The sequence below is a fragment of the Aptenodytes patagonicus genome, chromosome 2, assembly GCF_965638725.1.
Source record: "Aptenodytes patagonicus chromosome 2, bAptPat1.pri.cur, whole genome shotgun sequence".
NCBI lineage: Eukaryota > Metazoa > Chordata > Aves > Sphenisciformes > Spheniscidae > Aptenodytes > Aptenodytes patagonicus.
The window spans coordinates 108,051,193-108,077,730 of NC_134950.1; the positions used below are offsets into that span (position 1 = coordinate 108,051,193).

At 40.2% G+C, this 26,538-nt stretch overlaps 1 protein-coding gene across 9 annotated transcripts in view; it reads left to right on the forward strand.

The window, feature by feature from the left end:
- The window catches only part of TNS3 (tensin 3), a 252,479-nt gene that overhangs the window by 81,508 nt on the left and 144,433 nt on the right, over positions 1-26,538 (forward strand). For 7 of the 9 annotated variants that reach the window (XM_076330716.1, XM_076330717.1, XM_076330719.1 and 4 more), the window contains one exon: positions 15,262-15,300. The exons of 1 other annotated variant lie outside the window; for it this stretch is intronic. In XM_076330716.1, coding sequence (XP_076186831.1) covers positions 15,262-15,300 — 39 coding nt within the window. Of the gene's footprint in view, positions 1-11,594; positions 11,622-15,261; positions 15,301-26,538 lie in introns of those variants that run through there. One more of the 9 variants, XM_076330725.1, reaches the window with a different exon arrangement.

Sequence of the window (26,538 nt, forward strand, 5' to 3'; positions counted from 1 at the left end):
TGTAATACTATCTCAATTTACTATAAAAGTTTTGGGGTTTTTTTTGTGCTTTAGTCATCTGTGCTTTTCTTCTTTAAAGTGATGAGGGCAGAAAACCACTCTAGAGGAAAGTGTTTGCTATTCCTGTATGTACTGTATTTTAAAACTCTCTTTAAAAGGCAGCGTTTTTGTTTTCACTCAGAAAAACATCGTAAGAATGAATTCTTGAAACAATTTTGTTTTGCTGTACAAATCCCAGTTCATTTAGGTAATTACTATCTTGTATGGCCTCAGTCTGCGCGTGTGTAACTTGGAAATGTTTCTGTATAACTCTTTGTTCAGATGTACATATCTAGTTAGTGTTCCCTGAGGTTTCTGAAGCTACAGCATGTCTCATGCCCTGGGGCTTTGCTCTGGATTTTGTTCTGGGAGCTTGAGTCTCCTTTGTTTTGTAGCTTTGTCTCAGGGCATGTCTCTCTGTGTATGATGTAGGAATACTTGTTTGTCCCACCACAAGGCTTTCACTTAGCTCTCTGTCCTGGGATACCATTTTTGCCATCTTTTACTCTGTCAGTTACGTATGTGGTATAGAGCTGGGGCATTGAAAGGCATCATCTCATGATTCTAGCCAAATTTTGTTCCTGAAGTCTGGGAATTTGAAAACCAGTTTCTATCTCCTGTCCTGTGGGACTGAAAGCAGAAGGGGGAAGCTCTTGACCATATTTTCTTGACCTGTTTCATGTATGCTAATTCTCCCTCTTGAGAACTGACTGATTTTATTAAGTTTGTAAGCAAATGCTTAAATTCTCTTACAATCACTAAGCTTAAGTATTTGCTGAAGTCTTTTGCTGAATCGGGTGTGATCCAGCTTTATGCCTTTGCCTAGCGAACATTGCATGTATCCTTAATTCAACCTGAAAGATATTTTTGCTATGCTTAAGCCAAAAAGACATTTTCTTTACATAATACAGTTTGATTCTTTGCTAGTCTGAAATGATGTTTCAGAGAAACCAATATTGTAGGCAGATGGCTCTATGCCTTTTTCCAGTTCCAGTAAAATTTATTTATATATGGGTTTGATTCAGCACGCTTTTTCCTTCACCTTTCCAGAAGCTGTCTTAAACATCTCAGTGGAGTGCAGATTTAATCAAAGCTTCAGAATTTTGTATTAATGGTCTAAAATCCTTGTTTAGACTAGTTTCCTGTGCTGTGGTGTGCCACTTGAATGCTGGTAAAGCTAGACCAAACAATTTACTAATTTCAAATTCTATAGTTTATTTTTTGTAGAGAAATAACTGATTTATGTTTTTAGCATTTTATCATTTATAAAGCCACCAAAATTGTTTTAATCATGAAAGTTATGAACTCTGACGTGACAATTTGTCCTGCTACTTTTCTCAAAGGCCATGTTTTTTCTAATTTGTTTTTTCTAGGCATTTGTATCCGAGAAAATGTAATTCTTCCCTTGATCCTGCTCTGCCTTTTTCTTTAAACTGTTTAAGCTGTTGCTGATTGAAGAGGATTGAAAGAAGGCTTCCCACTGCCCCCAAATCCATAGTCCCTTGTGATACCCTGATCTTTTTCTTTCTTCGTCTCTTTAACAGTCTAGGAAATATGAACATGATTACAGAAAAATGCATAGAAATAAACAAAAATTTAACTTGAATTACTGTAAAAAACATGACTAGCAGCCCTATAGAAGGGAGAGTGACAGTAATCAGAGCAATAAAAATTAGCAAGGAGTGATAGGTGGTTTTGGTCCTGGGTTGCATGTTCATAGAAACATAGAATAGTTTGGGTTGGAAGGGACCTTTAAAGGTCATCTAGTCCAACCCCCCTGCCGTGGGCAGGGACATCTTCAACTAGATCAGGTTGCTCAGAGCCCTGTCCAACCTGACATTGAACATTTCGAGGGATGGGGCATCCACCACCTCTCTGGGCAACCTGTGCCAGTGTTTCACCACCCTCAGCATAAAAAATTTCCTCCTTAGATCTAGTCTATATCTACCCCCCTTTAGTTTAAAGCCATTCCCCCTTGTCCTGTGGCAACAGGCCCTGCTCAAAAGTTTGCCGCCATCTTTTTTATAAGCCCCCTTTAAGTACTGATAGGCTGCAATAAGGTCTCCCCGGAGCCTTCTCTTCTCTAGGCTGAACAACCCCAAGTCTCTCAGCCTTTCTTCATAGGAGAGGTGTTCCATCCCCCTGATCATTTTCGTGGCCCTCCTCTGGACCTGCTCCAACAGGTCCATGTCTTTCTTATGCTGAGGGCTCCAGAGCTGGACGCAGTACTGCCGGTGGGGTCTCCCCAGAGCAGAGTAGAGGGGCAGAATCACCTCCCTCGACCTGCTGGCCATGCTTCTTTTGATGCAGCCCAGGATACGATTGGCCTTCTGGGCTGCGAGTGCACATTGCTGGCTCATGTCCAGCTTTTCATCCACCAGTACCCCCAAGTCCTTCTCTGCAGGGCTGCTCTCAATCTCTTCATCCCCCAGCCTGTATTGATACCAGGGGTTGCCCCAACCCAGGTGCAGGACCTTGCACTTGGCCTTGTTAAACCTCATGAGGTTCATACGGGCCCACTTCTCAAGCTTGTCCAGGTCCCTCTGGATGGCATCCCGTCCCTCTGGCATGTCGACCACACCACTCAGCTTGGTGTCATCTGCAAACTTGCTGAGGGTGCCCTCGATCCCACTGTCTGCGTCACTGATGAAGATATTAAACAGTACCGGTCCCAATATGGACCCCTGCGGGACGCCACTCGTCACCAGTCTTCATCTGGTTGCATCCAGAGGCGTTGACCACTGCCCTCTGGATGCGACCATCTAACCAATTCCTCAACTTGTTTTGTGCAACTTGTATTGTGAAAATAAAGAACTTCTTATCTACCTATCTATATATATCTGTATATATAGAGACTAATATTGGTCAGATATTTTCAGTTTGGAGATTTAAAGTGCAAGCTGTATTGGCTCTCAAAAGGGTCTATTGACTTTTGTCACTTGGGTACTTCTTGGACTGGTTTGTGAATAAACCTTGTGCTTACTTTGGGCAGCCTTGTTAAGGTTGTAAGGCTGGGCTCTGGCTCTTGCAGTGGGTAGGCATGAAGGCAGATACTTTCACCCTGTGAAGATAATCAGTGGCCCTTGGCAGTCCAGTGGGACAGATACTTAGGAGAGTAACATGGTGCACTGCCATATGACAATTTCTCTTGTGTGTTTTTGGAGCAAGAAGGAAAGATCCTTCTCTTTTTTGTGTAAGGTTGAAGAAAAGAGATGGTGTATTTTTTGTCATCCTTGCCAAGAGTTCCAAGGGAAGTCATGTGGAGTATTGCTTCATTTACCTTCCTGAAATTTAGTTTAGACTCCTGAAATGGTGTCTAATGTAATAATAGTTCCCACGAAGTGGCTGATAGAGATATACATGCTCATGTTCCCGTTCTCATATGCGTTTGTCTTTGTAACATACACACACATGCAAACAAGGCAACTTTATGTGAGGTACTCTTTTTTTTTTATTTCCCAGTCTGGCTTCTCTATAAGTAGAGGTCTGATGTAATGCCCTGTAATTCATTGTAACTGGAATGTCCCCTGAACTTCATCAGAAATTCACCGTTATCTGAATTTAACATTAGTGCACCCTGGTCCATTTTTTAAAGAGCTCAATTAACTGTTCAGAATTGAGTTATGGACAATGCATTCTTATTAGTCAGATAATAACCAAAACTGTATTTCATTTGTGATTGTGGATTAGTTTCATGTTTTCCTACTACTTGTGTAAATAATGTCCAAATGAAAAAAAAAACCATCTCCCCAACCCAAATATTTTACCTTTAGTCTTCTTTTATCTTAAGAATACTGAATCTGATTTGTTTTGAACATTTTCCTCTCTGCTTCTGTTTTTACTCTTATGCTTCCTGTATCAGGAGTTTAGTTTAAATCTCACTTGGCTTTCTTTGATTTTTTTTTTTAAGAAAGATTTGAAAGAAGACTTTCTGTTTAGAAGTTCTTCACTTCTAGCTCCTCCTTATTGCACTGAAGTTATGTGAGTAGAAGGGTGGAGACTTCTCACTCTGTGTGCAGTGCATGGTATGTCCTCATTGCAGGACACAACTTACTGTTTATTGCTAAAGAGTAACGTACGTACAGGAGCACCTCTCTAGACTTCAATAGCACTGTAAGAATGAATTTTGACTTGTAATCCCAGTCAAGGGGACTGAAAAAAAACCCTGAATTTAACTTAAGTGCACCCTGGTCCATCTTGTTAGATTACTAGTTCCATTAGGAAGGTGAAACCAGGGAAGAGACCGATAGCAGAAGCGAGTAAGCAGTGGGCTGGACTCTTCAGAGTAGTGGTGAGGCACTTTCTCTTCAAATGAAAAAAAAAAAAAAATCACTGAGGTTTCCAAGGTTACTGTGTTCCTGCTAATGTCTGATCTCTACTGCTGCTTCAGCTACTGCACGGAAATTGGTGTGAAGGTTGGCCCAGTATGTTCACAGTGATACTTGGTCAGTTTGGAAAGGGAAGCAACTATATCTTGGATGTTACAATTTCTCAAACTATTGCCAATGTTCTCTCTTTTTGAGGGTGATACTTATTTATTTTCTGTCTGATTTGCATGCTGTATCAGCTTGCTATTGAGGGAATTCAGCATGTGTATTCAAAAGGGTGTAAAAAATTCCTCTTTGAATGTTTAAAACAATAAAAAATTAGAGCAGAAGCCAGATTTCCAAGATGTCAAAATGTGTATTACTTTTTAAAGAGATGGCTGCTACTTTGGTAGTGACAGTTTTAAACAGTGTTTCTCCTGACTTTCTAACCTTGTTTCATACTTGCACTCAGTTGCATTTCATGCACTACAGATAACGTGTCAAACTTACTCAGAAAAATAAAGGCAGTTTTTTGGAAAGACACACAAACAGAATACCACAAACTTTTCACCTGAATGACCAGGGTTTGTCAGTCATTACACTGTTATTTTTAAGTGAGTTTTGAAGTAAAACTTCTAGTTTTAAAAATAATTGAGCAACCTGGAAAAGATTTGCTTTGCTGAGATCAGCAAAATACTGTCATCTTTTACACCTTAGTTAATATGGCACTGTTGAAAGTGTAGGTTAAAACTATCATGACCAGCAATGGACCAAGTAGTGGCAACTTTGCTTCTCAAATGGGTTCATGTGAGGTTTTTGGTTTGGTTTTTTTTTTAATATTTATTTCAGTATGGGTTCTCCTTAACCCTCTCAGATTTTGGGCAGAGGGAATCAATGGCTTAAGTGAAAACTTGTGTCATGTTGTTTCCAGGAGAAAACTGTGTGAACGAACCTCTGTGGTTGACGCATTTTTGTGGGAATCCATAAATCCAAACACATTCAATAGGGCTGAAGACCTGAAGGATTTTTTTTTCTTCATAGGCAGTGTTTAGCATGTTATATTACCATGCATGCAACCCTTTTAGTGCTGCCTGGCATTGGGCTAGAATAAAAATGTCTGCAGTTGAAGTCCAAGAGATTACTGTATGAGTTTTGTAACTGACATTTGCAGCTCAAAGGGGTCTTCAGATTTTTCCTGATTGTACCTAGAAGCAGTATTTTCAGATTCTCCTGTCTGCAAAATATTTTGCCCTCTGTTAGATATAATATCACTGTAATGAACTGTGTAATGAATAAACCTTCAGATTCAACCAGAACTGTAAGCTATTGAGGGACATGAGGACTTGAAATTGCTTTTTATGGGCATAAACCTTGCGTTGTTTAAGTAGCAGAAGTGCTGTGCTGGAGCATTATGTATTTGGCAGTTAATTTGCTGTGGCTTTCCAAAAATGAGAACGTATTTTAAAGTATGCTAGTGTTTTTAGATAAGAACTCTCATTTAGACTTAAACTGTTTCAGACAGCTGACTATGTTGTGCAAGACCCAGCTGGTACATGTACAACTTCAAGGTTTGTTTCCTTGCTGATTTTCTTTTAAAAATAAATCTAGCTGTTAGCAAGGGGAAAAGAGGATAAGATGATGTTAGTGAGGGAAAGAAACAAAACAATTTTTGCTTTTCTTTGTTTACCACCAAAATATGGATAGGTTATGTTTTCATGACAGATGTGAACTTTCCACTGGAAAATCTTAGGAAGTTTTAGGAGAGTTGGGGGTTTTTTTTTGTTTTGTTTTTTCCTTCTATGCCCTGTCCTGTTTTGGCTGATTTTGGGAAGGACCTCTTTACTGATCCAGTTATTTTCTGGCTAGCTCTGATCCTTTCTGTATAGATACAGGAGACCTCGCACAGACTTGCTGTGTAACTTTTTTTTTTTTTTTAAGAGAGGTAGAAAGACATTTGTCAACCTTTTAAAGTGGGATCAAAGAACCCGGAAATGGTGCATTTTACATTGCTGCTCCTTGGAATGCTTCCTTAGGTCACATTGTATAGCTCATGCCACACTTGTCTCTGGGAAATGGGAATGAAGTAGCTTACCAAGAATATACCGCTCCTTTCTTTGTGAGTTACTGTTATAAAAAGTTGTTTACCCTTACTGTACATGATGCTCTTAGCTTTTACGCAAGAGACATTGCTTTTGTGTCCACTGTTACAGCTAAAGGCAATAGCAACATCTTGAAGGGTACTCTGAACATCAACAGTGGCTGTAATTGGGTAGCCGGCGAAATGTCCCAATGATGTATAGCATTTTGCACCATTGCTGTGCCATACTGTTGCTTTTGCCGAGGGTTTTGATGAAGAGTGCATGCTCCTAGGAACTGGCTGAATTCCTCTTGCAATATTGCATCTCAAAAAGTTGGAGCCACCCCAGCATTAGATTGCAAGGAGTTGCCTTACTGACTTGGAAGAATGGAAACTGAGTTATAGACATCATAATGAATAACCACAATTTTGTGGAAATATAGAATGAAAGGAAGTGAGTACTATGTGTTTTGAAGGTTATGAGCTCCATCCCAGAAGAAGTCCTGACTGTTTTGTATCAGCAAGCTGAAATGTCTAAGCTTCGTTAGAATTTGCTTTTACTACTTCTGTGTGATAACACAGCATTTCATACTATTTTACTAGTAATTATTTCTAAAAGGCTGCTTCCCTTGTCTTGTTCTGTCTTGCTGAAGAAAACATTTAAAATACCTCCCACAGTTAAAGCATAATAAATCAAATTCAGTCTTAGTGAAAAACGTCCATTTGGGAGAGTTAGTTTTGGTGGTAAAAAAATATGTATTTAATTCTGTCATAGGGAGAGCATTCTGTACCCTTTTGTTGCATTATCTCTTTTCTGAAGAGCTGGGAAATTGAAGATACATTTGGAATGTACATGTTTAAGACTTTGTTTTAACAAATTTCCCTCCTCTCAAAATATATTAAAATGACTAGAGGGCTATGAAAGTCAGGATTGTGATATAAGAAAGTCAGAAATACTGTAATAAAATTCAGGCGCTCCAGTGCTTTCGTATCGGCCTCCACCAAAGTGCTTTCAATCTCAAAAATGGGTGAACTGGGGCCTTGTAGAGAGACCCCTTCTTTACAACACAAGAATACATTTTAGTGGGAAAGTGGAAGGTTCCTCCTTGGTTTTCAACGCTGTGGGCTACTTTGGCCTCTTTTGGCTTGCTGAGCAGTGTACTTCAACAGTTTTTCCAAAGGATTTCTGTAAACTTCCTGCTGGAGAGGTCGCTCTGCCTCTTTGACACGACTCTTGCAGACCTTCCGTCAGAGACTGAAGCCAGGCCTGTGCTAAATTGCTGTACGTATCTTTGGATTGCCTGATTCAAAGAGCTATCTTTCCTTCTTGTGATTTAATGCATTAAACTGGCCTTAGTGAGATGCAGAGAGTCATCCTGCAGCTGGATGGAAGCAGACTGAAACCCTGAGAAATAACACCAATGTGTATGTTACAGGTCCAAAATTCCGTGGTACAATAGGTCTGGTGCACAGCTTGTTTCCGCTCAAGAAAACCCAATCCATGCTGGTAGTTCGTTCCTTTGGGAGAGGAAAATGTCTGTGGAACTGTATCTCCCTTGCTTGTTAGGGCCCTCCCTGTCTGGTAATGTTGCAAGATTTGTTTGACTTTGCAAATGAAGCATGTTTTCTCATGGGGATTATACCAAAATAAATAGGCCTGGAATCTTGAAAGGATAACATAGTTCCCTGAGGAATGTGTACCTAATTAAGCTTGGAGAGGTCAGATCTGATACAAAGCAAGCAGAAGTCAAGTCTCACAAAAGATGTATGCAATTGCCAAAATTAGGATTTTTTTTTTTTAAACTGTTCTTTAAAGAAGCCGCAAAATGAGACATTTTGAGCAAAGATACTATGTTTTTGCACTCATCTAGCATCAAATCATTTCAACCTACTTTATAAACCTGTGGTTAAACAGATTAACTTAGGAGGGACAGTAGCTAGCACTGCATTTACAGTTGAGATTGACAAACTAAACCACAGTGAAGAGGGCTAGTGCAAAGTCCAGTAAAAATCTAGTTTTAGGATCTTGGCTTCTGCTGGCTGGTTTAACCCCTGTTAGCTAGACCCAAGTTCTGACTGAGTTTCTTGTCCTTTGCTTCTAACTCTTTTGGAGCAAATCCAGTGGTGTGATAAAGAAAAGGACTTCATCTCTGGTTACTGGTTTACAGTTATGTCGTGGTTTAACCTGCCGCTCGCTCACTCACCCCCCTTCCCGGTGGGATGGGGGAGAGAATTGGAAGAGCACAAGTGAGAAAACTCATGGGTTGAGATAAAAACAGTTTAATAATTGAAATAGAATAAAATCATCATAATAATAATGATAATATACAAAGCAAGTGATGCACAATGCAATTGCTCACCGCCTGCCGACTGATGCCCAGTCAGTCCCTGAGCAGCGGCCCCCCCCGCCAGCTTCCCCCAGTTTATGTACTGAGCATGACGTCACATGGTATGGAATGTCCCTTTGGCCAGTTTGGGTCAGCTGTCCTGGCTGTGCCCCCTCCCAGCTCCTTGAGCACCTCCAGCCTTCTGTCGGTAGAGTATGGGAAGCTGAAAAGTCCTTGACTAGTGTAAGCACTACTTAACACACTGATGTTTTAGTTGTTGCTATCAACATTATTCTCATCCTAAATCCAAAACACAGCACTGTACCAGCTGCTAGGAAGAAAATTAACTCTATCCCTGCCGAAACCAGGACAAGTTATCAGGAGAAACTCATCCATTTTTGATTCTAGGAATCTTCTGTTTCGTTGGAGTTTTGAAGAGGTTCTTCTATTTTATCCTTTTTCCAAATAACCTATGTACCGAATGTTTTGCCCTGTATATGTTCTTCAGAGAGTTGGAGAACAACTTTCACGACGTAGGTCAGGACTGTGACTTTGCAAGATCAAATATCACAGCATGGAAAAAAGCCAGAGTTTGAGGTGGCAAAGATATGTGAACAATACATTTCTGTATCTTGGGATAACTGCATTCCTAGTTACTTGTGAAAGGTTTCTTTTTCTTCAGCAACTTTCTTTGAAACAGCTTTGTTGCTTTGTCTTGGGAAACAGGGATTTGTATATATATAAATACGCTAAATTTTGAGATCCTGAAGGTATGTAACTTTCCATTTCAGGTGCTAATTTCATACTTTGTTTCATAAGGCATAATCCCAAGTAGACAGAAAGGAGTTTGTGCATGGGTCAGGACTGTAGGAACATGGCTTAGATGTTGCAGTACTCAGTTACTCATATGTTTTTTCCAGGAAACTCATTCAGAGTTTCTCAAGTTTCAGCTGATCCTCTTTACAACTTGATGAGGTGGGTACATGTAGTGTTAGTGTTATTTCAGCAAATAAAAAATACTGCAGCTGAGCAATTAATAAAGCAGCGCTAAAATATCACTCTTGGAATTTGGTTTTGTATTCAAAGAGCTCCTGACTCTGTTTGTTCTGTCTTTCCCTGCAGCAACTCTATCACAGAACTAGGTGAGAGAAAATATGTAATGTGTTAGGAATCTTTTCTGATGTTACTTGGCTTCTGCTTGCTGTATGATAGCATTACATATGAATAAATATTTTCATTTTATTGATAATCTTGAACCAAGCCCATTAACAGTTTCTTAACTGTAGTTGTCTTTGCAATTTACAATGCAATTTTTTTTGTTTGTTTCTTCCAAACTTAACTTCAAAACTGCTTTATGCAAATCAAGTAGGAGGGTTGTTTCCATAGGGCAAAAGAATTTGTTGTTCTGAAGTGATGATTTTGTTCTGACTTTACTGTATCTATTAATTTTTTTCTTTTTGGGAACACAACTGTATCTTGTTTATTAAAAGATTGTAGCGACTGCAAAGTGCTTGTTTAGTTTCTGCTGTGTTTGATAAGTCTTCTTTAAGGCTGCTGTTTTCAATGTGTCCAAAAATGAGGATACTTGATATCTCCAGAACAAAAGTCTGAGTTAGATACTAATATCACACAACTGGAGATGTTCTTTCTTAAAAAAAAAAAAAAAAAAAAAAAAGTGATGTATAACTATTGTAGCTTTTTAATCCCAGGTTAATATCCCAATAATGTCCCTTTTATTCTAGAATTTGGGTTTACATTTTTAATTTTGTCATGTGACAAGTTGTATGTTTGAGAGCACAGAGTTATTTGAAGATATACTGCCCTCAATGTCCTTTAGTTTGTTTTCTTAGTGAGTAAGGGGATTTATGATTTGAATGTTTTGGGGGGTGGGTTGGAGAAGGTGGACAATAACTGACAGGCATGTCAAAAGAAGAAAACTAAGCAGAGAAATTTCTTACGTTTTCAAGACTTAACTCCAAAGTTGTAGATTTAAATAAATAGATAAGTGTGTGTTTTAAAAAAAAAAAAGTAAAAAAAAAAAGTGTGTGCGTATATGTGTATACATATATATATATATATATAAAAAGATGCATATTAAATATTGCTATGAGCTTACCATTTGGGCTCCTGACAATCATTTATGCCACAGTCACAAGGTCTCCTAACATCACTGTAGCTTTACATTATTTGGAGGATGTCAGTGGCTTCATTTTGCTGCTCTTTTCACCCTTTCTCATCAATTTTGTAACATGATTAGTAGTGAACTAGAATGAACAGATTTTTTAGCAGGTCACGTATATATTTGGTGAAGATTCCTTCCCCTGCACATCCTTCGTGTTACACGTAACCTGTGGCAGGCATGCCAGCATTTCTTACTTGATAAAACTGTAGCTTGGAAGAAAGTGATTCAGTATAGCCAAATGGTTAAATTGCTTTTGCAAAAGCGATATAATAGTGTTTGAGATTTGGACTTTGAAATGCACCTTTGGTAATAACTGGCTCATTCTTTGAAGATGGTTCTTCCTCTGAAAGATCACCTACTTCTTGTAAAAAGAAAATAAAATGTAAGGAAGATAAAAATGACAGATGCATCTGGGACTGAAAAAAAGCATTGAAATGTAAATTCCAGATATGCCAGCAAATGACCTGTTGTGCGACAGTGGGGGGCACTGTTGTGTGTCTGTTACAGCAAGTGGGGACAGATTTTATTTCCTTAGTGCCAGATATCCTGCTATTTGTTGACATTTTTTCTTGCTTGAGTTAACATTTATCTCATGTTGGTTGGTTACTCATTAACTGATGTGACTGGTGTTACAGTCGTATGAAGGAAAATTACCCGCAGATTCACTGGAGTTGGAATCCTTCATCAAAGTAATTATTTTAAATCTTTTTCTGTCAATATGGGACTTTTTCATAAGGCTTGATTCAGGAAGTACCACACCAGGAAAATGTTTCCATATTAACTGTGTATGCAAGAACAGGTAGTTTGTCTTTCAAATATTTGCTTGGTTATTTGTGGGTAGACTAATGTGTCTATATGCATGTGTGTGTGTGTGCCGGGCACTGAAGAGATAACTATTTTTGAAAATTAGGCAAGGCATTCCCATATTCTGGTATTGCTTGTTAATACATGAATGTGCAGAAGTACAGAAGCTAAATGCACCTTGGTTGTGTGGAACTATGAGATATTACACTAATGCATATCCAGTATATTTCTTACAAGAATAAAGAAACTGTTGAAAGCTGACAAACCAGGTGATTACAGATATCTTTTTTTAAGATTAGCTGTAGCTTCAGTTGGGGGATCAGAAAAGTCTTTCTCAAGTTTATTGTTTTGCACAGTTGGTACACAGTGTGTGTAACTTTTTAAACCCGTGAATGAGACATTTATACTCCATTTTCTATCTCTGCGTTGATACTGGATTGAAGTCCTGCAATCTTGCTTTCCAGCTCTATACTTTTTCTCTAAATGCTGATTTTTTTTTTAGCACGTCTCAGACCTTTGCAAACCAGGAAAAAGAGTTGGAGCCACTCACGTATCCTCAGCTTAGGTTGTCTATACCTCGTGATAGACTCTGTTATCTGTGAACACGTCAGCTCTTTTGCTTTTAACCTGTGTCTGTATTAACAGTGGAAGAATTTGCTGCAACTGCTCATGAGAACTGAAATTGGGATACATAGAGATCTTGACTATTTTACTTCATCTGGGAAGAAATACGCTATTTGTGTATACGGAGTCAGAGGAAAAAAAAGTCAGTGCAGCTTGGGTGATTCAGTGTGTCTTGCACTGAGTTTTGTAGCTCAAAAACACTAGCAGTGCATCCAAGTCTTTGGCTGCATGATGCATTTTGAGTGCTCTGTAGTTTAGTGACAGTTCAACATAGTGATAAGAGGCAATGTGCAAGGGAGAAGGGATTGCTGTATACACCAGAAAGTGTATTATGTGACTCTTTGGTAGTCCTAGAATAGTACCATCTAACATGGGTGTTGATCTTTGTAAAAAGAAAGTGCGAAAGACACACAACCAGGAGAAGATGGAGTCTGTCTCTAAAGTCAGATTGCTATATATAGCCGTTGTAGGCATAGTGAAGCTCAGAGGAGAAAAAATCAAGCAAGTGTTACCTGTAACGTTAGCTCTCATCTTCTTACAGCCCTGGGTCTGTGTGGGTTGCCTGAATAAGATGCCACAGATCTGCCAAAAAAGATCCATAATTCTCTGCTGAAGTTATTTTCCAGTGGATGTCCCCAGTGCTCTTGTGTCAGAATAAAGGGGATTTTTCTTTTTCTTAGGCAGTGAGTCAGCTGTAATTACCGAGGAGGTTACAGTAGAGTTGTGCTTTGGTTAGCCAAGGAGAAAGGAGATACTTGATTCCTCGAGGGTTTTAACAGTGGAGGGAAGGGAGAGAACAGAGATGATATTTATGTGCTCCAGTGATGACAATTTTATTCTGCAGTGGTTCCAATTATTAATTATGTGAGCATGTAATATTAGTTCATCTCTGCTTTTCCACTACGCTACCCAGCCAGCCTGCAAACTCCTTTGGGGTTTCCATTAATTCTCTCTCTTCTTCCTAGAATAGGCAGTGAGAGAAAAGTAATTGTTGAAATTTCAGTTTTTATCTATTTTAACCTTAGGTGTTGCTAATGAGAACACTGGCAAAACCTGATTTTTAGCGCGTATAATAAGTACGAGATAATCGCATGGTCAGGACAACTGGGGACAGTCTTTCCTCCATAGATGCAGTGTTTGCTGCTCATGGTGGTGGTGCAGGGTGCACATCGCTTCGGTTCTTCCTGCTACGGACTTCTCTGCCTGGTGGTTTGCCACTTTGGCTTGAAAGGAGAATTGGTGGTTGTAATTGAAGGTGGTGTATGAAGTTTTACATGCTGTGTCAGGCAAGAGGTCACAGAGGCAGATGTTGTCTTTGCTTTCAGCAATGGGAATGCTATCATGACAGACTAGTTAACATCTTCCATGTGTTTGGTATGGGTGTTTGGTTGGATAGACTAGTGAGTCATGAGTGACAGTCGTGAAATGAGCTGCAGAAATGCAGCTTATTAAGACCTCGGACTTGCAAGCCCACTCATGAGTCAGAGGGTGCAGCAGACAAACCTCAAGGGTTCACATCTGTCCTGTTTTCTTTAGGGATAGTGTGGAGATCATGAGGAGGCTGGGAGTTGAAAATCAATGTGGTGCTACTTTTTTTTCTTTTTATAAGTACTTTGTGATTTAAGAAGCATTGAGAATCAGAGATATATCTTTTTCACAAGCAGTTATGGGGGCAAATGCCATCCTTTCCATGCTAGTGGTTAAAACCTGTTCCTGAGAGCTAAGACAGGAGTGGGTTGTCCTGGTGTAGTCAGGTCTGTCTCTTTTTGTCTGTGCTGCCTACAGGACTGATGTTTCTTTTTGTTCTTGTAGCTTGCTCTCTTGCATGGACTGCATCTTCTTTTTATTATTCTAAGGATTATAAATGACACATCAGGTCCCTTCTGCTCAGTAACCCACTCTGTATACTATGACTTGACAGCTGGTAGGACAGCTCACCAACAGTTCCTGAGAGAAAACTCCACTTTTGTAGTCCAGGTGTTGCCACAGAGTTTCTGGCTCCGCTCTGCTGGTCGAGGGGCAAGTCTGTCCTGGAAAGCCGTAATTGTGAAGGTGAACTTGTTAAATGAAACAGTTTTCACTGGGATTAACCTCAAGGTGCTTGTTAAAGTGAGCATGCATGATGACTATTACTGAAGCTCAGCTGAGTGGCGTAAATTGATGAATCACAGTCTTTCGACTGTATGTGTGAGGTCAGAGGGTGCCTGCTGTATGGGACTGTAGAAAGAAGCTAACACTTGCTTTTCCCTAGATCATCACGTAATCAGAGTTAATCATGCTTTTCCTGGCTTTCTTTGTGTTTTGGTTTTTGAATATTCAAACAAGGTTGATTGGGGTTTTTTTGGTGTGATGTACGCAGAACATGTTCTCCACAGGAAGTGTTTTAACTTGGAGCCAAGCCTCTGAAATATGTGAGTCCACAGAATATGTGTTCTGCTTGCTCTGCTCAGCCCACACCCCATAAAAAAGATCCAGAACAAGAATAAGGTATTGGGAACTGCTGAAGTTCTAGATTACTTGAAAAGCAGAATACTTATTTATTAACTAAAACTGAGATGATATTAGAAGAACGCTGCAAAGGATGGAGGGGGGGAGAAAGCCCTCTATGTTTCCCTTCATATGTGACCTGAGGGAAGGCATTACTCTTCAACCTGTTTCACTGATTACAGCATGTGAGCAGGGCACTGGGTTAGCATTGAGCTAATGCTAACTCTTCAGGAAGCTGAGAGAAAGTAATGCAGCAGAGAGCAGCTGTGGACACTCAGATTCTGCACCTGATCTGGTTGGTGCCCCTTTGACTCCACCTGGATTTCACAGTATTTGAGGGAACTCAATCAATGGGATTGGGTCCTCTCCAAAGGAAGTATCTTTTTTTCCTTATTTTATTATTTTTTATTCCAGGTGGTGACACCCTGCTTTTTTCCAAGTAACTACGAACTGGTAAGTATTTTTGGCACTACTGATATCCGTCAGGTTTTATTACGTTATAGGTTAGGTTATTCCTGTAGCCTTCTGTAATCTCTTGTTATTTCAGTACTGTGCCGTCACCTTTCCCATGTGAGGGTTTGGCAAATCAAGGGTCTACTCCTGAAGCTTGTTACTGTGTCCTGTCCCATGCAGGAATCTGGTTGTTTTATTGAGAATTTTGCAAGGCTAAGGATTAACCGCGTGAAATGTTTTCTGGTGTTTAGGATTCTTCTTTAACTGGACTGGATGACCTGCCTGTGATGCAGCAACCATGTGCAGTTGTCGATACTACATCATCTGCTTTTGTTTGTGTGTTTTAAATACAAAAAGAAAGACATTCATTGTTTCAGCATACCGATGTCTCATGTCAGTTTGAAAGTACAAATAGCGGATGATTTGGTTGGGGCCTGTTATTTTTTTGTTGATGGTGGAAGAGAGGAAGTTAACCCACGCTTGCTCAGGATAGGAAAATTATAAGCCTTTTCTGGCTTGCATGACTGAATTTGGTTATTTTAGCTCCAAGGGTAACATGAATGATGCCTGGAGGATGGGGTGTAACAGTTATTTATTGAACTAGCACTGCCACCTGCTAGTGTCATTACTAGGACTAATCAGCCAACAGCTGATGCCCAAGTGTCAGCCAAGAACTCTGTGTATTGTAGGTATGTGATGCAGCCACTGGCAATTAGGAATCCTACATCTCGCTTCTGCCTTGCTATGTGAATTGGCCAAGCCACTTTTGCATATTTTTGTGTCTTGATTTCCCTGCTGGAAAAATACAGGTAATGATGCTTACCTAAGATGAACCTCAGAAGTAAAAAGGTGCTATAGAAGTGTTGGTTCATGCTTTTCTTAATTATTATCCTTTAAAAGAAAGGCTGGAAACCTAAATCAGTGATTCATGAGGAATGTGAATATCAACTCATGGGAGGTCTCTCCTAATTTTGACCCAGTAATTTTATGAATGAAACGATGTCAGAGTCTGAGGATCCTGTATGACATTACTGCTAAAATTATAAATAGAAAAGAAACCCTTTCTTACGTCTGCAGCTCACAGTATTAGATGTATACTGACAACCGTGGTTGCTATTTCTTTTGTGCTGTGCACACAACCTGAATATTGATTCTGACATGGAAAATTTGTCATTGTGATTCAGCAACAATTTTAAGCAAACAGCAACCTGTGGGATATGTTACCAGTCATTACCATTAATAGTTCTGGTTGAAGTTGGTTTATGTGAACTGTGAACATGGGGCGCAGTGCTGGTGATCTGGGCTCAAGTGACTCTGTGACCTGCTGACAGTTGAACAGTATGGATGGCAAAAGTGGCCTAACCTGTTTTAGTTTACTAGCAGGGATGTAGCCAGAGGTATATTCAGTCCCTAAATAAAATATTTACTAGTTTTAGGCAGAAGAAAGGGTGGAATTCTATTTAAATTTCTTGCAGGGAAAGCTGTAGGTGAAATATTTTCACTACATAGTGTGCAATATTTTCTTATGACTGAGAGTGAGATTGAGCAATATATTTTGCTTTTCATGTAAAATGTGGTGACGTTTTTATATTAGGAGTCTGCCTTGTGCACAAATAAATTTTATTTGTTTAGTGAAGAGTTCTGTTGTTCTGAAGGAGGATAATCTGTGGCCATACGAGCTGTAAGCAATTTCTTTTACAACTATTTTGAGTGTAAAATATTGAGAAGATCAATAGTTGAGATCTTTAGGTAACAGGGAGGGCAGTACTCTATTCAAATTAACCAAAACTTTGTTGCATCGCAGTTTTCTGCTGAACCATGGATTTATGCCCATTCATTCCAGCCAAGGAATTCCAACCTTTTAGTTCTCACATAAATAAACAATGCATACTCCTGCTCTAAATTAGTGCTACATATATTTAGCTGAGGTAAGGGTTGCCTGTATTGCTCTCCTTAACGTGGCTTATAGCAAGAACTGTAGTTAAACTCTCAGTGGCGTGTTTGTTGGAAGACTGTTGAAGCCTGATGAAACTCACAGATGCTCTTTTTCTTCAGAATGTGGGTTTTATTGATTATTTTCAGCTTGGATGTCTGTTTCCAAAGAGGCCCTTTCTTCCCATTTCTCATGAGCCATGTATCTTGAAGCTTTGTAATGACATCAGGACCCTCATATATCAACCCAATGCAGCTGTTAGGAGTTTCAGGTGCTAAAATATAAACCAGCTGCTGTTAAGTGCTCTGATACTACTTACTTTATGTTGTCATGCACATTCCTCTGACCGGAGAAAGGGGGACGATATTAGTCCAGCTCTGTTAATTCAAGTCAAATGTTTAGCAAAGATGACCTATTCTGGTGCACTTAATTTTATTTCATGAAGAGGCAATGGGTTATTTGTGGCAATGGACTTTCATTGCAGAGATGTATAGCATGACCCAAAGATTTTAAAAAAGAAAAAAAAAAGGGAAAAAATGTGCCATGGTCACTTTTTTTTTATCTAGGAGCTGACTTAGCCTATATAACAGTTCTCCTAAAATTTGATAAAAATCAAAGATGGCAAGTCTGTTTAAACAGCCTTTTCTGGAATTGTTGGATCTTATTTTGAAAGATTGACAATTACTCAGTTGATCTTATTTTTTTAAACCCAACATTTTTAATAAAAAAAAAAATTGCTAGCAAGTACACACATTTTTCTTAAGTCTCTTTCTCTAGTGCTGCGAAAAGAAGATGTTTAGGCCCTAACCTTAAAGCTCCAAATACTTTTCACTTCATCTATTTCTTTAAAAAGATAAAAATAAAATGAAAGCCAATGGAAGGATATTATTTTTGAGGTCATTTTTAGATTCTAGGAAGTATTCTAGGACAGTTTAAGATGCTTCAAGAAGGCAGTAAGTTTGTCTCCTTCACTGAAATTTTTTTTTCCATCCTTCATGATAGTGTGTCTTTGAAAAGAATAAAGGAAATGAAATCTTAATTCCTCAGAGGCCCCTCACATATCCCGCCAAATGTCTTGCAGTAATGAAATGTGGCATGAAGGCCTGAACCTTTTAGCATACATGGATTCTTATCTTAAAATTACTCCATTGGTTGAATAGTCCTTATCACTGCATGACTCGTCAGTTTTAAGGCATGGTTAAGTAGTGATCTCTACCAGAGAAATTTCTGATTTAAGCTTTATAACCTTTCTTCTTTTTCCCCCCTCTACTTTTTTCCCCTCTACCAAAGAATTCTGCTTACCATAGTGCTACCATTTAAACATCACATTTCATAACCAGCTGTTATAATGCGGAAAGATTAAGTGGACTCTTACCCAGCTACTTATGTTTTATTGTAACATCACTTCAAACTGAAGTTTGTTTAGCTATTTTGCTAAGTCTCGGGTGGAAGTTTAATAATTTTGATAGAAATTGGGTGTGGGTGTGTGTGGCAGTGGTTCTGCTTTTTTTTGTTTTGCTTAACTGTTTTCCTTAAGTATGCAAGCCTCTTTTCTGCTTGTGAAGAGAAAAATCAAAGACTTTCACATTCAGGCCCCTCCTAACAAACCAAAAACTTGATTTTGAATGGTGAGTCAGACTGTGCTCTGACCTGTCTCAAAAGAGGAGGGAAACAGAATAAAACTAATTGTTGGAGAAAAGGTTTTTTTTTTGTGTAGGTGGGTTTTTGGGGTTTTTTTTGGGGTGTGTGTGTTTTTCATTTGTTTTTTTTAAAGGAGTGGGAGAATACCTTGAAAAAAATGATGAAGAAACAAGTGGTGGAGTCACAAAGGCCTCATCCTAATTGCATATCTCATTTTAACTTGAAATCTATGGTAGTTAACACATACCTTCATGTATCCAACCTAGTGCCAGCATTTTCTCAAAAGAAACTAAAAGTGAATTTTTGTGAGAATGTATTATGATACAAAGAAAAACAAAAACCCAGTATATACGGGGAGAGGAAGAGAACAGAAAACCTTAGGAAAACTCAGTACTCTAACAGTGTTTGAAAGAAAATTAGTCCTTTTTAGCAAAAAACCCTCCTGTTGCTTTTTTCCATGGTGCCTGGTGAATGCAATCCTTCCCAGATGCTTTGGCTGAGAAAGGTCAGTAGATAACGACAACGTATATTTTTATCCTTACTGCCTTCATTTACTTTTTAAACACATCTTCCCAGAAAAAAATGTGAGGCGGTCTGTTGTTCCCATGGAGCACAGTCCATCTGTTTTTAATGTGAGCCTGCAAGAGATTTTTTGAGAAATCTGAGACTGAATTACTGCTTGTGCTGTTAGGAAGGACTGAGCATGTAGATGAAGGATTGCATTCTCCAATTTCATTTTAAGTGGGGCCTCAGTACTAGAAGATGTAAGATTGTTAACTTGGGTTAATCAGGTATGACCTCTGAATGCCCTGGAGTATGGTGACAGTGACTAAGCTGAATTAGGAACTGACATATGCAACGATTTTGCTCTGCCAGCTACGATTTTGGTTTCCGACTTAAATCAGTAAAAGCTTTGCTGGAAAATTGCATCAAGTGGGTTTGATTTGTAATAAATTTATGTGACTTATGGCTAATTCATTTCTGGGTTTTCCTTTTTTCTTTCATTTGTCAAGCACAGTAGCGTGGAAATCTTATGGAAAACCAGGAAAACACCCAACTGTTATTTACAGGGACTTACTTTTTCCCCTGTTTGCTACATCCAAACTGTAGCTCACAGGACCTGTAAGATGCATACAAAGCAAGCGTTACATGCACGTAGCAAGCATGTGGAGGTAAAGGGCACACAAAAGCCTACCAGATGTCCCCATTGCTACGATCTTTCCTGCCTTCTTTCCTCAGTCTCAACAGAGCAGTTGTGCCAGGGAGTGCTGCAGGCTGTAGCTGCCTGTCTCGTGAACATGCCTGCACATCATGGGAAGGGAAATGCAACAGGGCTTTGCTGTTCTCTAGTTTGCAAATGGTGGGGTTATCCAGTGGAGGTTTATATTTGCCTGTTCAGTTCCTGCTTTGTCACCATCCAGAACCATAGTGCCCATGTCTCCATGTGAAGAAATCTGTGGGCTTTGGAGAAACCTTTATGGAGATGATGTTTCTCCACTTCTGGTTCATAGAGCTTTCCTGAACTGATGAGGAAGCAAAAGTGCCTTGAAACTTTTTTTTTTTAAAGCTAGCTCTTTCTTGCTATTCAGTTTTGCTTTATTAAATTTTGAGCTGTGCTTTTTCCTTCCTTTCATTTTTTCCAGATTCATCAACCAATAATATTTCTACTTTTCTTCATTTCTTGGTTTGTTTGTGCCACATTCTCCCAGTGCTGTAGATAGCAGAAGCACGGGCTGATGAGACACCTTCTTGACAAAACCTGTGAGCTGCTACCTGAATAGAAACACTTGACACAATTATTTTTCAAACTTTTTTGGATTTGCGGATCCCCAGAAGGGGGTTGATGTGGACCTCTATATAATGCATTTCTATGGGGTTTGTTTTTTGGTTTTGGGTTTTGTTTGTATGTTCCAGGTGCTTACCAGAGTAAGGCCATGGACCCCACAGGTCTGCAGAGTAGAGGTTCAAAAATGCTATTTTAAAGTGCAGTCAGTGCCTTGTTCATAAATGTCTCTGACTTAGCCATAAAAGGGAACAGAGAATCAAACTGCATGAATATGGACTCCCCCAAATTAATGAAATGTAGTGATCCTGAATTGAGCTGTGCATTGTATACTAAATTCAAAAGCCAGTCATTATATTTACCAGGAGGGAGGGCTCATGTTGTTTCTAGGAATATTAGAGAATTATAAGATTTAATAAAAGTTTAAATATGAAGATTTGCTGTAATGCACTGTGTTCAGTCCCTGGTGTTCATCCAAAATGAAATGAAAATCAGGCTTTCTTTGAACAAAAACAATCTGCAGAAATAGGGGATCAACGAGAGGGAAAGGTTTGGTGGTTTCTAGAGCCAGGTTTGCCTGCTTATTTGTTTATTTTCTCCAAGTTGACTCCTAACCTTTCCACTGAGTGTGGTACTGTTGCGGGGCAGAAGCATCTGCTTTTCAGAAAGGTAACACTATTTACTATAGCAGATAAATCCAGCAGCGTGATGTTCTTGCAAGGTATAGCGTGCTTCTTTCTGCCTTCCCAGCTTTCTTTTAGCTAAAGGGAAATTATCCATGTTTCAGACTCCTCAGTATCATTAGTTTTCAGTTGGCATAGAAACTTTTCACATATGTTTGACTTTACTGTTCAGTAAAGCAAACGGACTTGCATAGATTCTGCTTGACAGCTCATACTGGAAAAGGGAAATACTCCAGGGTAGGTTTTTTTCTGCTTTTCTGAATAATTTTCTATTCTTTCGTAGCTTATCCCGAGAGTGACAGATCTTATGTCCCTTGTGAACATGCTCTTAGTTAGTCGTTGAAAATGCTTTCTCGACAGTGGAATGTGTAAAAGGAAAGAATAGTATCAGTCCCATCTCTATAAAGTGTCTGCCAGCCAAACATTAAAAAAAAAAAAATTACTGTAGCACTAAGTATTACAGTGTCATGGAGGACTGCCACCTGTCTTTCAAAAGGAAAAGACAAATCCTTTAGTGTTAATTTAAAAATCAACTTTTCTTATAGTCAGTATTCATTGTAATAAGCACAGGTATCCATGTGGAGCCCTCTCCTCAGACAGAACTGTGAAGCAAATGTGATTCCTTAGGTTAAATTCTGATGTTTTGTCTGACTATTGTGTAATGGCGGATCAAGTTTGCTTATTGCTTAACTAATCTTCAGTCCCTAGCATCCCATTCAATTTTAGTTCACTGTCATGTCAGAAATCATACTGGTTTAATTTGCTTTAGGTTAATGTTTTTCACACTGGCTCAAAAATGTAGTACTTGCATGTAAGTAACAAAGTGTGTGTGGCAGAAGTGTTATGTACGAACTTGCTTTTGATTCTTCTTACTTAATGTCATTAAATGCTGGAGTGAGAGAGGTTGAAGCTCAAGTCTGTTTCTTGGAGAAATGTCACGGCACTACCTGGTAGATTTGGGGAAGGGAGGGAAGCTGAAGTTCATTGGTTTTGGGGTGTCTTTAAAGTGGAGTCCAAATAAGAAGTTTTCAGGGCAAGATAGCCCTACTGATCAGCAAAACGTTAACAAAGGTGAAGAAACCGTGTGTCTTGAATGAACAAAGCGGGTAGAGCATCTCCTGTGGCATACATTTAAGGGCTGATGTGTGTTCCTTGTTTGTAATTACTAAAAGGAATATAACTTTACTTTTTTTTTTTTGTTAAAGTAGCAGTGTCATTTTATCTTTTGCTTTAATGGCTTTCTTTTTCCTTCAGAGAGGCTTTTTTAGGGAGCCGTTGGCAGGAATCTGATGGTTTTCTTCTGTGATGGCAGGGGGGGAGGTGGGACAATTTTTTTGAACAATTTTTCCTCATTCCATAGCAAAGTGGGCTTTATTTCTAACCATGAGACTCTAATTTAATTTGAACTGGCTTTATGGGAGGGTGCGGACAAGAATGTTTTGCTGTGTTTGATATTCTTGAAATGCTATGATGGGTGAGGTGCACAAGTAATGCACATTAGCTATAATATACTCTCATCACAGTGTTCAGTATGTTATATTCGGTCAAACTATAATGGCTGCACATGAGGCTGATGAGATGTAAGAGGCATCTGATCTCCTGTTGTCTCTGGTTTCTACTTTTACACTGGGAAAGTCATTCTCTTAATATAGGTCACAGTTTCTCCATGGAGAACAGTAGCATTTCTCTTCCTTTTACAGGTAGCATTAGGAAAAAACACCCCAAAAATGAGATATTATGAGATATTGTAACGTGCAGTGATGTTTTCCATGTGAGGTAACAGGTCTCTTGCCTACGGCAGTGTGTCTTCCAACTGGGAGAGAGGAGTGGGAGAGAATTCTGGAAACAGCAGGCATAAAGCGAATAGGATTGATGTCCCTGAAGAAGGAGGGAGGGGAGGACTTTCACGGTTTTGTTATGGAGTTTGTAAGATCAGTAATTTTGGCTGTTCCAGTTAGAATTTTTTTTCTTTCGCTTTACTTTTTTCACCTGGGTGTCCCATGGACTTATGTCAGCCTGGCTTCTTTGCCATCTCTTTTCCTTTTTCTCTTTTAGCACTTTTAAAGAAAGGAAGATTGATAATTGGCACAGCTATGTTTCAGAGTGGTCACCCCATGCTAATGTAGAAAGTAATGATGAAGTTTCAAGAACAAACGTCAAGCTTTCACTAAAACCTTTAGAAATTTGAGATGTAGCTCTTCCATCTTAATGTGGCTGATAGTCTTGGTTAAGATCTTTAGCTTGGATATTAGAATATACTTTCAAAGCCCCCCTTCATTTGTGTCCAATCAGAGACTTGAAGCTGGATCTTCCACATCTCAAATGAGTGTACCACAGTAGTTAGCCACTTGTCGTGGTTTAGCCTCAGCCGGCAACTGAGCACCACACAGCCGCTCACTCACTCCCCCTGCCCCCGGTGGGATGGGGGAGAGAATCAGAAGAGTAGAAGTGAGGAAACTTGTGGGTTGAGATAAGAGCACTTTAATAATTGAAATAAAATAGTAGCAATAATAATAATAGTAATAAAAAGAAGAATATACAAAGCAAGTGATGCACAGTGCAATTGCTCACCACCTGCTGACCGATGCCCAGCCAGTCCCCGAGCAGCGGCCCCCCCCCCAGCCAGCTTTCCCCAGTTTATGTACTGAGCATGACCTCACATGGTATGGAATGTCCCTTTGGCCAGTTTGGGTCAGCTGTCCTGGCTGTGCCCCCTCCCAGCTTCTTGAGCACCTCCAGCCTTCTCAGTCAGTAGAGCATGGGAAGCTGAAAAGTCCTTGGCTAGTGTAAGCACTACTTAGCAAAAACTAAAACATCGGTGGGTTATCAACATTGTTATCATCCTAAATCCAAAACACAACACTGTACCAGCTACTAGGAAGGAAATTAACTCTATCCCTGCCAAAACCAGGACAGTATCCACCCCTTATTCTGTACTATCTATGTCATGCCCAGGTCCCACACTTTCCAATACGTTTCCATTAATCATCACCCCTTTTCCTGTTTTTATATATATATGGTGTATATATATATATATACACACAAATATCATTCCCTTAGTCTATGGGCCATCCCTCTAAAATGTTTGTTGAGTTCATATAGTCCATGACTTTGGGCTCCATCTGTCATAATAATCTTTCAGGGCAGGAGAGATGGGGATGGCATGTGGTGGTGGATTGTTTCATGTTGAAGTCAGTTCTGGTTCCATCATCACTGTGCTTTGCTCGGTTTCATCAAAGTTCATTCTTCATTAATCTGGGTGATTCTTATTGTAATATCATTGGTATGGCATATAATATTATGTAGCAATTAACATCATATAATTCAGATCACTGGCTATTCTCACCCAAAATCAAATCCCCTGGAGGTACACATCGGACTTCCCCATCCTTCTGCATTATCCACCAAGTGCACCCAGGTCCTTGAGCAAAAGCAATCCCACGAATGAGTTTACCTTTGCCTTCGGCAGGAATAACCCAAACTGTTTTCCCCAGCATATTTTTTACGTGCACTACAGGGACTTTATCCCCTTCTACAGTACATAAAAGTTTTGATTGGGCAGGGCCTGCTTGACTGGCAGATCCCCTCGTGTTGACTAACCAGGTGGCCTTTGCTAAATGTGTATCCCAATGTTTGAACGTCCCGCCACCCATTGCTCTCAGTGTAGTCTTTAACAGTCCATTGTATCATTCAATTTTCCCAGAGGCTGGTGCATGATGGGGGATGTGATACACCCACTCAATGCCGTGCTCTTTGGCCCAGGTGTCTATGAGGTTGTTTCGGAAATGAGTCCCCTTGTCTGACTCAATTCTTTCTGGGGTGCCAAGTCACCATAAGTCTTGCTTTTCAAGGCCCAGGATAGTGTTCCGGGTGGTAGCATGGGGCACGGGATATGTTTCCAGCCATCCGGTGGTTGCCTCCACCATTGTAAGCACGTGGCGCTTGCCTTGGCGGGTTTGTGGGAGTGTGATAAAATCGATCTGCCAGGCCTCCCCATATTTGTATTTCAGCCATCATCCTCCATACCAGAGAGGCTTTAACCGCTTGGCTTGCTTGATTGCAGCGCATGTTCCACATTCATGGATAACCTGTGCCATAGTATCCATGGTCAAGTCCACCCCTTGATCACGAGCCCATCTGTATGTTGCATCTCTTCCTTGGTGGCCTGAGGTGTCGTGGGCCCACCGAGCTAGAAATAATTCACCCTTATGTTGCCAGTCCAGATCCACCTGAGCCACTTCAACCTCAGCAGCTTGATCCACCTGCTGGTTGTTTTGATGTTCTTCAGTGGCCCTACTCTTGGGTACGTGAGCATCTACGTGACGGACTTTTACAACCAGGTTCTCCACCCGGGCAGCAATATTTTGCCACAATGCCGCAGCCCAGATGGGTTTGCCTCTGCGCTGCCAGTTGCTCTGCTTCCATTGCTGCAGCCACCCCCACAGGGCATTTGCCACCATCCATGAGTCAGTATAGAGATAGAGCACTGGCCACTTTTCTCGGTCAGCAATGTCTAAAGCCAGCTGGATGGCCTTTACTTCTGCAAATTGGCTCGATTCACCTTCTCCTTCAGCAGTTTCTACAACTTGTCGCATAGGACTCCATACAGCAGCTTTCCACCTCCGATGCTTTCCCACAAGACGACAGGACCCATCAGTGAACAGGGCATATTGCTTCTCATTTTCTGGTAGTTCATTAGACATTGGGGCCTCCTCAGCATGCGTCACCTCCTCCTCTGGCGATATTCCAAAATCTTTGCCCTCTGGCCAATCCATGATCACTTCCAGGATTCCTGGGCGACTGGGATTTCCTATTCGAGCCCGTTGTGTGATCAGTGCGACCCACTTACTCCATGTAGCATCAGTTGCATGATGTGTACAGGGGACCCTCCCTCTGAACATCCAGCCTAGCACCGGCAGTCGGGGTGCCAGGAGGAGCTGTGCTTCAGTACCAACCACTTCCGAAGCAGCTCGAACCCCTTCATATGCTGCTAATATCTCTTTTTCAGTTGGAGTATAGCGGGCCTCGGATCCTCTGTATCCCCGACTCCAAAGCCCTAGGGGTCGACCTCGAGTCTCCCCTGGTGCTTTCTGCCAGAGGCTCCAGGTAGGGCCATTCTCCCCGGCTGCGGTGTAGAGCACATTTTTTACATCTTGTCCTGCCCGCACTGGCCCCAGGGCTACTGCATGAACTATCTC